The sequence below is a fragment of the Pecten maximus genome, chromosome 5, assembly GCF_902652985.1.
Source record: "Pecten maximus chromosome 5, xPecMax1.1, whole genome shotgun sequence".
Lineage (NCBI taxonomy): Eukaryota > Metazoa > Mollusca > Bivalvia > Pectinida > Pectinidae > Pecten > Pecten maximus.
In genome coordinates, this window is record NC_047019.1 from 32,349,058 (window position 1) to 32,364,341 (window position 15,284).

Here is a 15,284-nt window from a genome sequence, read left to right on the forward strand (position 1 = left end):
TTCAGTTCTTTCTGAGAAATCTCGATACCAAACTTCAATTGCCAAAATCCAAGATGGCTGCCTGTTGGCCATCTTGTTTTCCGATCGGTTCCAAAATGCAATATGCATAACTATTCACCAAGGGGAACCTACATATGAAATTTGAGAACCATCCCGTTAGTACTTTCTCAGAAATAGCGATAACAAACTTCAATTGTCAAAATCCAAGATGGCTGCCTGTCGGCCATGTTGTTTTCTGATCGGTTCCAAAATGCGATATGCATAACTAAGCACCAAGGGGAACATACATATGAAATTTGAGAAAGATCTCTTCAGTGCTTCCTCAGAAAAAGCGATAACAAACTTCAATTGTTAAAATCCAAGATGGCTGCCTGTCGGCCATGTTATTTGGTGATCGGTCCCAAAATGCAATATGCATAACAAGGCACCAAGGGGAACCTACATATGAAATTTAAGAAAGATCCCTTTAGTACTTTCTCAGAAAAAGCGATAACAAACTTCAATTGTCAAAATCCAAGATGGCTGCCTGTCGGCCATGTTGTTTTCCGATCGGTCCCAAAATGTAATATGCATAACTAGGCACCAAGGGGAACCTACATATGAAATTTGAGAAAGATCCCTTCAGTACTTTCTAAGAAATATTGATAACAAACTTCAATTGTCAAATTCCAAGATGGCTGCCTGTCGGCCATGTTGTTTTCCGATCGGTCCCAAAATGCAATATGCATAACTAGGCACCAAGGGGAACCTTAATATGAAATTTGAGAAAGATCCCTTCAGTTCTTTCTCAGAAATAGCGATAACAAACTTCAATTGTCAAAATCCAAGATGGCTGCCTGTCGGCCATGTTGTTTCCCGATCGGTCCCAAAATGCAATATGCATAACTAGGCACCAAGGGGAACCTACATATGAAATTTGAGAAAGATCCCTTTAGTACTTTCTCAGAAATAGCGATAACAAACTTCAATTGACAAAATCTAAGATGGCTGCCTGTCGGCCATGTTGTAATCCGATCGGTCCCAAAATGCAATATGCATAACTAGGCACCAAGGAGAACCTACATATGAAATTTGAGAAAGATCCCTTCAGTACTTTCTCAGAAATAGCGATAACAAGATAACATCTGATGATGGTGGGCTAAAAAGGTATTCACTTTTAATTTATTGCATTTTTAGTACAATATTCACACCCTTGAAATGCGGTTTTTTTTTTTTGGGGGGGGGGGGGGGGGGGGGCATTTTTTTAAAGTTTATCTTTTTATCTCAGAGGACCAATCATTGCTCAGAGGACGTGAATAATTACAACTTAGCATTGATAAGTCACGACATGAACAAACTCAGTTGTTATAAAAGATAAGCAGTTCGTTAATCCCAACACAGACGTTCATAAACGTACGTACATAGAACATGATGATATAATTTACTTCACGTGGGACGATGGGTCGCTCACCCACAAAAATATTTTCCGGAAAACCCAAGCTTCATTCATCCCAATGGGATTAATATAGCATGGTCTTTGTCAGTGCATCGCATATTTTCTGGATATTTGCGCTTTTGACATTAAATCTTGTAGTAGCATGCACAATTATGCCGCATTGGACACAAACTCCAGCGGTAAACAAACACACGTGTGTAACACTTGTGTCATTTTGATCGTCCAAACTCTCAGACGCTTTGATTTAACTCCGTATAAGTAAAGCGTTTTTATGATCTCGATATGACGTAAATTGCAATAAACAGTTTAATCTGAAAACAGCGCACACGATGTTTTGTCAGTGAACACATTAAACAAAACAATCAATTGGTCATATATCTATAAGCCAGATCGTCAGATTATTCACAAAGGACATCTGCAGGAGAATTGATCTCGTAGCATTACAGTAGCCTAGTGCTGTTACTGAAACGTGCACACCATGTGTGTAGGCTACCTCACGAAAAGTGGGACCACGCACCAAAAGTTAACCGACCCCGTCAGACACAAGCTGATCACCGAAGACCTCATCCTCGGGGCATCAATTAGAATATAATTAGCGGCAGTCTACTGTACCGAACTCATTGAATTGTGTAAATACCTGTGTACCTGAGGAGTGTCCAGTTCACCTGCTGACATAGCGGTGTCCTGGGGCGTTAATTAATTAGTTACATCGTTGTCATGCCTGACTGCCTATGATTTGTTGCATTGGCCAGTTTACCTGGGTATCTCACCTGTGCACAATATTATCGGTATCAAGAATATAACCGAACATATGACACGTTAGTTTCTCTGTACCAGTACAGACACTTATGCATGTGTGCCATCATGTGCACTGTGAAAGAGTACGATGTTGCAGTAATCATAATAATAATTAAATAAAAATATATAACAACAACTAAAATATATATATATAATAATATCGATAGGATTTCTCATGATATCGTAGGCGGCCTAATAACTTTATTCGACATTTTTCTTCTTCGTTCACTTGGCCCTACTGTACACATGTATACCCACCGCCAGGCGGCGCTCCCGTCAGTTTAGCGGGAGATTTGTATTACAAGTGGCGGCCATTTTGTTTGTTTACGGAAACGTGATGAAAGCTTAGACCTAGAACAAAATCACGTTATATATATATACAGTATATATTGGCGACATTTAATTTCCCCACTCACGGAATACAATCGACAAACTGGGAACAGAATATCAATTTTCGTCTAGCTTTTGGCGACTTATGATACCCCTTTCACCGGCAAACACTGAATTATCGGACAACATGAAATCAGGGTAAGTTATGTTCTAATTTGTCTTCGAATCGCAGATTTTGTCGCTCTCGCGATCGTCATACATTAAACAACATTGAGTGAATATGTTCATATGAAATACTTCATGTTTCTGGACTAAATTCACCAGCATTCATGATCCTCGGACCACCCGCCCCCTACGCACAGCCGATTTATAAATGTTGCATCTTTCAATCGTAAGTTTAATTTGCTTGCCAAGTGATTATTTTTTAATCCTTCACCTTCACATTCAGGGTCAATATTATGATATATTTAAAATGGATTCACACATATATGTGGCCATACCAGTTTTTCGTTTATGGCGTTTGGTATGAACGTCCCAAAGTATATATAATATACTTCGTTTTTCAATGGATTTTCTTGAAATTCGATACACTATATATTGGGGTGTAGGCAATAATTCGTCAGCTATTTTACCTGATAATTTTTTTCATGTTTTCCCGTACATTTGTTACTATTTTTTACTGAAATAGACGAATATATGCACCATAATTTATGGTAAGTATGAACATTTTGTTCTTTATTCCTAATTATACGCACAACACTATTTTTTTTTTTAAATGTAATTAACACACAATTAATATCTACGGAATCGGCTACGGTAAATTAAATATATATAGAAATGAGAGGGATTGTTACTTGTTGTGTGCGTGAAATTTAAAGGAAATCCAATAAAATAAAGTCCTAATTGAAAATTTGTCAAAGTATTTATAATAGATCTACAAAGTAAAATCTATATACAATTTTAGCACATTTTATTTATTATACATAGACCATTGGAACATTTGAGAAGAATCTTTCTTCTTTTATTTGATGTGAATTCATTTAAAATGTTTTATTGCTGAATTAACACACATTGATTACTTTCACCATCAGTTTCCCTTTTAAGTTGATCATCCCCGCCCCCAATATATTAGCTTGTATGCAATGCAAGATGGCTGACAGGCTGTCATTTTGAATTTTATAATTTTGAAGTTTCTCAGAAAGTTATTTATGGATCTTATTCAAAAGATAAATTTTAGGCTTCTGCTTTCAAATTAATAAGATCTAGAAGAAGAGAAAAGTGATTCCTTATTTGGGAATCACTTTTCTCTTCCTTCTTAGGCTAAAGAACAGTCTTGTATATATGATATAAAATTGATATTTATATGATAATCATACAATTACATGATATCTCTGGGGGTATCTTCTTTTTGATTTGACATGATAAGTTGTGTTTGTTAGCCTATAGTAATTACTTCTGTCTCCCAGCCCTCTAATTTTGCTGCTGTCTAATAATTCTAGAATTTATTGACAAATTTACACGAAATGGGCCAGGTACAGTTCACAAAATTATGTCAAAACCCAGGGTCAAAGCTCATGAAGGTCATTAGATTGAAAGGTCAAGGTAATTTTTTTTTTTTCATCAATATTTTGTTTTGGCATGATGAAGCAATTTTAGTTGGAATTAAACTAGGTGTAAACTGACAAGGTCAAGGTCAAATTTTGCGTTTTTTCACTGATTAAATATTTTGTTTCAAGGCTAAAGCAAAGTTCGTCAGAATTAAACATTACAATAATGCATGGAGTCAACTGACCAAAGGTCAAGGTCACTTGGTCAAAGGCCAAGGTCAGATTTTGTTTCAATATAATTCCAACCAATAGTACTGGGTGATTTAGGCAGATGGGTTCTTGATGATTATGGGAGATATATATTATTTATTGCCTCATGATGAAATTGATGGGGTCCTTCAAATTTTCAGTGTTCTAGTTAATAAATTATAATAACCCAATTAACTCTCAGCCTGTCCTAGTTATTAAGTTATTACACCGAAACCAGAGTTACAATATGTAAATAGATCACTAACTGTTTTCTTTTCTTTTCTTTTTGATGGACTATAGAGTGTCAATCCCAAGAAGAACCCTGATCAGCTCCTGGAAAAATCAGTGTTCTTGCAGTATTGTCAGTCAAATCTCAAGGAAAGGATCCCAGAAGAGGAACATTTACATTATTTCAGACTTTTTTCTTTCCTGTGTAACAATGCCTCAAACAGCTAACACATTTTATATAGTATACAATACAATGTGTATTAATAACAGTCCAGTTAGAGTGCTGTGTTATGCAGTAAAAATACTTAATTCTTGATGACATGTTGGTTTTATGTTTACATTAAACGGTAGTTATAATATATACTAAAGAAACATAGTGGATAATGCCTTGTACAGGAGCAGGAGTATGACAGTGTAATAGTACATGACTGCTGCGTTCATCCATGGAAGGAATCTGTTTTAATATTCGAAATAAAGCTTTCCATGAGGACGAAAAATAGTGCTTTTGTTAGTCTTTCAAGAAAATGTGCAAAGTGAAAGGAGATTTCCGTGATGTTTTTATGAATAGTAATTCATTGGTCTAGAAGACATGTATTTAATAAGTATATTTCTGGATAAAAAAACATTCTGAAGCAAAATCTTTTTATATTTTTCTGTACCTTTTCCATACTTTTTCTGTAACTTTTCTATACCTTTTCAGTACCTTTTTCATACCTTTTTAGTACCTTTTTTGTAACTTTTTAGTACCTAGAAAAAGTTATAACTTTTTTGTACCTTTATCATACCTTTATAGTACCTAGAAAAAGTTATAACTTTTTTTTAACTTTTTAGTACCTAGAAAAAATTATAACTTTTTTGTACCTTTTTCATACCTTTATAGTACCTAGAAAAAGTTATAACTTTTTTTTTAACTTTTTAGTACCTAGAAAAAGTTATAACTTTTTTGTACCTTTTTTATACCTTTTCTGTACCTTTTTAGTACCTTTTTTATAACTTTTTAGTACCTAGAAAAAGTTATAACTTTTTTTTAACTTTTTAGTACCTAGAAAAAGTTATAACTTTTTTGTACCTTTTTCATACCTTTTCTGTACCTTTTTAGTACCTAGAAAAAGTTGATGGACTATAGAGTGTCAATCCCAAGAAGAACCCTGATCAGCTCCTGGAAAAATCAGTGTTTATACAATAACACAAGTCACATTAGCTCTAAAAGTTACATTTATTGAAAATCTCTACTTTCATGTATCAACACATTATAATTTTTTGGCATTCTTAGGGGCTACTCTGTAGGATTATTCCTTAAGGTAAATTTGGAATTAACTTGGTAATTTCCAATCCATAGTGATAACCGCAGCCCCTGGGAAATCCCCATAGGTGCAGGGTTGTACATGTTTGCATATAAATCCGAATTGGGGGTAAAATTCAAATATATTGAATTATAAGGCCCCGAATCAATTATTAATTAGGGATAACCTACAGAGTAGTCCAAATTTTTTTGGTTAGACATAAATTGAACTAACAGCATTAACTGTTCATGTACACGATATAGTTGTTACCAATATCTTGATCGAGAAACAGACATTCAATGTTAATAATATATAATAATGGAGTTGCCACTACAATCTTTAATTTGCACACAATCAATAAACTTACTATATAAACACAAGACTATTTATTCACCTTAGCCGGATTGATTTACATTTCGATTCTAAACAACCATTAAAATCACACCCGACAAATACTGTGGGAAACTTTTTGGATAAAGTGAGCGGAGCCCATAGACAACCTGCAGGCCAGGGAACCCAGTAGGTCAGATGTGGAGACCCCTGAGAGAGCCCCGCTGGTCAGAAGGCTGATCCCCAAGATTAAAGTAACAATCAGGAAAAAACCTGTGGGAAACCCAGCAGGTTAAATTGGCCAAGTCTAGGACATGCAGGATAATAATAGACCCAGTGGAGACCCTAACATGTCAGATGGGCAAAGCCCAAACTTAAGGTAAATATGGATGAAAGCCTGTGGGGAACCCAGCAGGTTAGATGGGCGGAGCCCACGACATGCAGGATGGCACTAACCTGTGGTGCACCAATCATGTCAAATTGGCAAATCATAAACTAAAAAATAATGGCAAACCTGTGGGGAACCCAGCAGGTTAGATGGGCGGAGCCCATGACATGCAGGATGGCGCTGAAACAGGTGGAGACCCTATAGCTACATATAGCTAGCATTTCAGATGGGCGAGGCCAAACTTAAGGTAAATATATTATGGAGGAAAACCTGTGGGGAACCCAGCAGGTTAGATGGGCGGAGCCCACAACATGCAGGATGGTACTAGTACTAAAAACCTGTGGAGCACCCCTCAGGTCAGATGTGTAAGCCCAATTACGTTAATAAAATGGCAAACGTGTGGCCTGGGGCACTCAGCACATCGATGGTTGAGTCCCAGGGACATGCAGGGAATTTATGTCATATAAATGTATAACACTACTAACACTTGGTAAATATATACACTGGCGACAGATAGGGGCAGGAGGGCGGGTCGTCAAAAGAAACATGACGTAATTCCACCAGCCTCCTCAACTGCTAGACAAAGACTGAAATTAGCGTCACCTAAACTCTTGACCATTGGTCACTATAGTCACGTGATTACTAACAACATACTTAATATTCATGCATAATGACATCATCTAATTACTGCTGAACAAACGTTACCGAAGGTTAACTCTCCGGCTTATTATATATAAAACCTATTTACATAGATATATGAAGTTGTACATTTGTAACATTAACATGAAAATTCCCTTCCAAAAAACATTATAAGTCCCGTATGACCTTACAATATATAATAATCTGACGTTAGATTTGGAGTTAAAGAAACTCAAGATTGTAGAGGACATGTGCTTGTATAAACTTAAATTAACACAAAATTTAAATTTCTTGCAGTATTGTCAGTCAAATCTCAAGGAAAGGATCCCAGAAGAGGAACATTTACATTATTTCAGACTTTTTTCTTTCCTGTGTAACAATGCCTCAAACAGCTAACACATTTTATATAGTATACAATACAATGTGTATTAATAACAGTCCAGTTAGAGTGCTGTGTTATGCAGTAAAAATACTTAATTCTTGATGACATGTTGGTTTTATGTTTACATTAAACGGTAGTTATAATATATACTAAAGAAACATAGTGGATAATGCCTTGTACAGGAGCAGGAGTATGACAGTGTAATAGTACATGACTGCTGCGTTCATCCATGGAAGGAATCTGTTTTAATATTCGAAATAAAGCTTTCCATGAGGACGAAAAATAGTGCTTTTGTTAGTCTTTCAAGAAAATGTGCAAAGTGAAAGGAGATTTCCGTGATGTTTTTATGAATAGTAATTCATTGGTCTAGAAGACATGTATTTAATAAGTATATTTCTGGATAAAAAAACATTCTGAAGCAAAATCTTTTTATATTTTTCTGTACCTTTTCCATACTTTTTCTGTAACTTTTCTATACCTTTTCAGTACCTTTTTCATACCTTTTTAGTACCTTTTTTGTAACTTTTTAGTACCTAGAAAAAGTTATAACTTTTTTGTACCTTTATCATACCTTTATAGTACCTAGAAAAAGTTATAACTTTTTTTTTAACTTTTTAGTACCTAGAAAAAGTTATAACTTTTTTGTACCTTTTTTATACCTTTTCTGTACCTTTTTAGTACCTTTTTTATAACTTTTTAGTACCTAGAAAAAGTTATAAAACTTTTTTTTAACTTTTTAGTACCTAGAAAAAGTTATAACTTTTTTGTACCTTTTTCATACCTTTTCTGTACCTTTTTAGTGTCTAGAAAAAGTTATAACTTTTTTGTACCTTTTTCATACCTTTTCTGTACCTTTTTAGTACCTAGAAAAAGTTATAACTTTTTTTTAACTTTATAGTACCTAAATTATACCTATTTTTGTGTGAAATGTAACCTCATTTATACCTTTTTTGTACCTTTTTTATACCTTTTTTGTACCTAATAAAAGTTATAACTTTTTTTAGGTACAGAAAAGTTATCAAAAGTTATAACTTTTTAGTACTAGATTGGAACCGCTGTTTAAACATGGTTCCAATCTAGCATCAAAAGTTATAACTTTTTTGTACCTAAAAAAGTATAACTTTTTTGTACCTTTTTTCGGTATGGGTGGGGCTGGTCCCAAGAGTTACCCTTGCATTTTGTGCAATAAAAGGACTAAGCTTGGGGATCGGCAACCTGTTTCTTCAAATAGGAAGTACAGCTGTATACAGATACTGATGTACACTATGTGCAAGTGATATGAGAAATAGTTAAATTAGACATTATGTATTAAATAATGTTATTTCCACAGGTTTCCTTGTCATGATATTGCTAATGTTAGCTTAAAATGCATGTACCAGATAGTTTAAATATGGTTTAAACACCAGATTATGGAGCAGTGTGTGTTCATATATGTTAGTGCTTGGTGCACAAGAGTAAATCAATTCGATACAGTGTATTTGTTTAATTAAGACTACAAACACTGTGTAAAACTGGTTTTAACTTCGTATACAAGCCAGATGTGTAAGTAGTAATTGGAGAGTCTAACAATTGAGAATGAGTACCGTAAAGATGACAGGAATTCTGATATCTTTTTATTATAACACTAAAGCTTGATACTGTCACTACCTATCAAAGTATTTGTGAAGGATTCTATTGTTATAGTATGGGTGAATGTGAAGGACTCTTTTGTTATAGTATGGGTGAATGTGAAGGACTCTATTATTATATTATGAGTGAATGTGAAGGACTCTATTATTATAGTTTGGGTGAATATGAAGGACTTAATTGTTATAGTATGAATGAATGTGATCCCAATTTGTCATAGTGATGTTTCTGTGGTATGGAATAGAATTAAATAGACAGTTATGGTCTCAAATTAAAATGTTTGTGTAATGTTGTATAACTTGTTTGTAATATTTCTTTTCTCTTTCATAATGCAAAGTTCATTCAAGCTCAGTTGTGCATGCAACAGGTAATGGTAAAATACAGTAAAAGTAAATGTATACATAAAGATATCATTCATCCAACATTGTTGGTGTTCAGCAGGTTGAACAAACTTTGCATTTTAATTAACATGGAACTGATCTGGTTATGTATTGAAACAGTACATGTATTTCTGCAGTCACAGATAAACTAATAGCAGAATTAAAGAAAAGAGAGTTAATTTCAACAATTGATATTCCAAACATGGGTCATAAATTGAACCTGATTTCTGTATTTGGCGGTTACATATCTGCCAGTCAGTTCTAAAAGAATGATAAATCCAGAGTTATCCTAAAATAAGCACACTGCGTATTGCTTAAGCAACACATGTCCCCTACAGGCTCTTCTAAAAACAGTAACAGTGACCTTGATACAAAAGCTCTGAAATTGAAAACTGGATTATATATTATGGTCCCATATCACTGTGTGGAGTTTGATCAAAATCCCTAAAGGAGTGAAGTCACTTGAGTGCTGACTGACTTTGGCATTATGACATACACAGTTGAATACATATATGCATGTCTGTACAAGATGGGCAGACAGAAAAACTAGTCTCCCAGGTTTCTCTGGTAGGGGCGATACTTTTAATTAAGATGTAATTATGGATAAGGATATCAAGGGTATTAACAAAGAGATCTTAGTCAAATTAAGATTCTTATAACATTCAATCATTTATCTCCCCATTTCATTGAAATTGTTTTGCTGTTGCTATGGAGAAAAATTGGTTGCTATGTATTACAAGGGTAAAAACTAGATCTACATGTAGGTAACCTAGACATTATTACATTAAAGTTTACAATAGAATAAAATATAACCATATTTTCAAGTTTAATCATTGATTGACAAACTTTAAGATATAAAATTAAAGAAAAACTAGAATTTCACCATTAAAATGAGCAAATGTAATGGGTGCGTTACCAGGCCTGTTGCTAGGCAACCTTTTGTCAGAATTGTTTGAAACTCCATATTTTATAAATTTCATATGTCAATGTTAGTCTGGTATGTAATTCAATTAAATCAAAGATGGGGCCAAAAATGACCCTAAATGCACCTACTCCTTTAGGTTAGACATGGTGCTATGAGATGGATGACAATGATAAATTTGAGTGAATTAAACTAAGAGCAATAAATTGAAACATGTCCTCATACAAGATGTTGTCATAATACAAGAGGCCCAATGGGCCTCTATCGCTCACCTGGCTCTACAGCAAATTTCTACAGATACTATGCTGATTACTTCTTTATTCAAATATCATAGTAAACTAAGTTTAATCATATTAATAAATTTTCTAGTCCTTCATTTCAGCATTTTATTGGCCTAATATCAGGTCTCAGAGGCTCTTGGCTATCGCAAAATTATTGTTTACAGATTTAAGCCGATTTCACCCCTGTGACCTTGAATGTAGGTCAAGGTCATTTATTTGAACAAACTTGGTAGCCCTTCACCCCAGCATGCTAAAGCCTCATATCAAGTCCCTGGACCTCTTGGTTATTAAGAAGAAGTCATTTGAAGATTATAGCCTATTTGACCAATGTGACCTTTAGTGAAGGTCAAGGTCATGCAGTCATTTGAACAAACTTGGTAGCCCTTCACCCAAGCATGCTACAGACCCAATACCAAGTCCCTGGCCCTGTTGGTTATTGAGAAGAAGTCGTTTGAAGATTATAGCCTATTTGACCCATGTGACCTTGAATGAAGGTCAAGGTCATTTATTTGAACAAACTTGGTAGCCCTTCACCCCAGCATGCTACAGGCCCAATATCAAGTCCCTGGACCTCTTGGTTATTGAGAAGAAGTCGTTCGAAGATTATAGCCTATTTGACCCATGTGACCTTGAATGAAGGTCAAGGTCATTTATTTGAACAAACTTTGTAGCTCTTCACCCCAGCATGCTACAGGCCCAATATCAAGTCCCTGGACCTCTTGGTTATTGAGAAGAAGTCGTTTGAAGATTATAGCCTATTTGACCCATGTGACCTTGAATGAAGGTCAAGGTCATTTATTTGAACAAACTGTGTAGTCCTTCACCCCAGCATGCTACAGGCCCAATATCAAGTCCCTGGGCTTCTTGGTTATTGAGAAGAAGTTGTTTAAATGAAAAAGTTGACGCCGGACGGACGGACGCCGCACCACGGCATAAGCTCAAAATCATACATGAGGTGACACTGGAGACACATGTTGTGATTAATTCCTTCTACTTATAAGTATGTATTTTATTCACCATGCATACCTTGTACCTAAGGTATCCATGCCCCACTGAACAACACACATACCTTGTACCTAAGGTATCCATGCCCCACTGAACAACACACATACCTTGGAACTGATTTGTTTTCCTGTTTAATCTAAATTAAGCAATTTGCTAGAAAAAGTAACATGGGAAATGAGTTTGAAATATGTACATCCTTCACCCCTACCTCATCAATGAGATAAACCTGTCCATAGTGTGATGCTATAGGTAAAATTAGAACTAAATCTGTTCAGAGGTTCATAAAATATTTTACCCCTACCCCTTCCGAACTAAGATACATCACTCACCATTTCTTCATCGGTGCAGAGGAAGAAGTTCGGACTGCTTGCCTGAAAATCTATGATGGTCTCACTACATTCTGGCCACACTCGGTTGAGACTAGAGAAGTTACGGAACCTGCTGACATTCTGGTGATATGCTAAATGAATGGCTATCAACATGGCAACTCCATCACCAGCCTGGTGTTGGAGGATAGAACTGGATCCAATGTACACACTCTCACAAACAAGCTGTAAGATTAAATTAACTGACAACCAACAAGGAATTCAGCACTGTCAAAATGTCTAAATATGAGCATGTTTTCTGATTTACAATTGCATCTTAAAAGTCAAATAAGAGACCCTAAGGGCCTTTATCACTATTTTATACATTGGATATTGTTCAGGAATAATGGCAATTCTTTTTTCATTTGAATTTGATGTTAACTAATTGTTAGAGATGTTTCAGGAAAAGGTATACAGCATTACTAACAGAGGTGTAATGACTCACTGATGTATTGGTGAATCAGTATAATATACTGTAATTTATTGCCAATATCAGGACTCTCCATGGTCTTCTGTATCTTAAAAAGATTCTTATAGATTTCTAACATATTTGACCTTTATAACCCATAAACTATGGCCAAGGTCATCAAAAAAATATATACTACCGCTGGTGAATCATGACTGACATCATATTCAATAAAGCATTACCTGATGTTCCTGTTGAGATGACACAGGATACCTCATGTGGACAAAGTCACTGATATAGGCCTTCAGGACACTTTGTCTGTCTCTGTCAATGAGGGGCTGGAGCATGATACCTATCGGCTTGCTGGCCAAGAAATTCCTAACTGTGTTCACTTTGTCAAGGGAGTCTGGAAAGAAAACATTATCACACTGACTGACTGGATAGGACACTACTCATTGGCTGACTGGATAGGACACTTCCCATTGGCTGACTGGATAATATACTACTCATTGGCTGACTGGATAATACACTACTCATTGGCTGACTGGATAAGACACTACTCATTGGCTGACTGGATAGGACACTACTTATAGACTGACTGGATAAGACACTAATCATTGGCTGACTGGATAGGACACTTCTCACTGGCTGACTGGATAAGACACTACTCATTGACTGACTGGATATGACACTACTCATTGGCAGACTGGATAGGACACTACTCATTGACTGACTGGATAGGACACTACTCATTGACTGACTGGATAAGACACTACTCATTGGCTGACTGGATAAGACACTACTCATTGACTGACTGGATATGACACTACTCATTGACTGACTGGATATGACACTACTCATTGACTGACTGGATAGGACACTACTCATTGACTGCCTGGATAAGACACTACTCATTGACTGACTGGATAGGACACTACTCATTGACTGACTGGATATGACACTACTCATTGACTGACTGGATATGACACTACTCATTGACTGACTGGATAGGACACTACTCATTGACTGACTGGATAAGACACTACTCATTGACTGACTGGATATGACACTACTCATTGACTGACTGGATATGACACTACTCATTGACTGACTGGATAGGACACTACTCATTGACTGACTGGATAAGACACTACTCATTGACTGACTGGACAGGACACTACTCATTGACTGACTGGATAGGACACTACTCATTGACTGACTGGATATGACACTACTCATTGACTGACTGGATAGGACACTACTCATTGACTGACTGGATAAGACACTAATCATTGACTGACTGGATATGACACTACTCATTGACAGACTGGATAATACACTACTCATTGACTGACTGGATATGACACTACTCATTGACTGACTGGATAGGACACTACTCATTGACTGACTGGATATGACACTACTCATTGACTGACTGGATATGACACTACTCATTGGTTGACTTGATAGGACACTACTAATTGACTGACTGGATAGGACACTACTCATTGGCAGACTGGATAGGACACTACTCATTGGCTGACTGGATAAGACACTTCTCATTGACTGACTGGATAGGACACTACTCATTGGCTGACTGGATAGGACACTACTAATTGACTGACTGGATAGGACACTACTCATTGGCTGACTGGATAAGACACTACTCATTGGCTGACTGGATAAGACACTACTCATTGACTGACTGGATATGACACTACTCATTGACTGACTGGATATGACACTACTCATTGACTGACTGGATAGGACACTACTCATTGACTGACTGGATAAGACACTACTCATTGACTGACTGGATAGGACACTACTCATTGACTGACTGGATATGACACTACTCATTGACTGACTGGATATGACACTACTCATTGACTGACTGGATAGGACACTACTCATTGACTGACTGGATAAGACACTACTCATTGACTGACTGGATATGACACTACTCATTGACTGACTGGATATGACACTACTCATTGACTGACTGGATAGGACACTACTCATTGACTGACTGGATAAGACACTACTCATTGACTGACTGGACAGGACACTACTCATTGACTGACTGGATAGGACACTACTCATTGACTGACTGGATATGACACTACTCATTGACAGACTGGATAATACACTACTCATTGACTGACTGGATATGACACTACTCATTGACTGACTGGATAGGACACTACTTATTGACTGACTGGATATGACACTACTCATTGACTGACTGGATATGACACTACTCATTGGTTGACTTGATAGGACACTACTAATTGACTGACTGGATAGGACACTACTCATTGGCAGACTGGATAGGACACTACTCATTGGCTGACTGGATAAGACACTTCTCATTGACTGACTGGATAGGACACTACTCATTGGCTGACTGGATAGGACACTACTAATTGACTGACTGGATAGGACACTACTCATTGGCTGACTGGATAGGACACTTCTCATTGGCTGACTGGATAGGCCCCTACTCATTGGCTGACTGGATAGGACACTACTCATTGACTGACTGGATAGGACACTTATCATTGACTGACTGGATAGGACACTACTCATTGGCTGACTGGATAGGACACTTCTCATTGGCTGACTGGAAAAGACACTACTCATTGGCTGACTGGACAGGACACTACTCATTGGGTGACTGGATAGGACAC

General features: G+C 36.5%; 1 protein-coding gene and 1 long non-coding RNA gene across 2 annotated transcripts in view; one reads left to right on the forward strand and one right to left on the reverse strand.

Moving 5' to 3' along the window:
* LOC117328412 (E3 ubiquitin-protein ligase rnf213-alpha-like) overlaps positions 1 to 15,284 on the reverse strand; it is a 311,982-nt gene that overhangs the window by 76,759 nt on the left and 219,939 nt on the right. Inside the window, exons 60-61 of the mRNA XM_033885941.1 lie at positions 12,837 to 13,000; positions 12,153 to 12,374 (exon numbers count right to left, since the gene is read on the reverse strand). Coding sequence (XP_033741832.1) covers positions 12,153 to 12,374; positions 12,837 to 13,000 — 386 coding nt within the window. The remainder of the gene's footprint in view (positions 1 to 12,152; positions 12,375 to 12,836; positions 13,001 to 15,284) is intronic.
* Positions 2,868 to 5,084, forward strand: LOC117327810. Its single transcript, XR_004532732.1, has 2 exons — positions 2,868 to 2,954; positions 4,660 to 5,084. It is a non-coding gene; the product is annotated as an uncharacterized LOC117327810 (long non-coding RNA).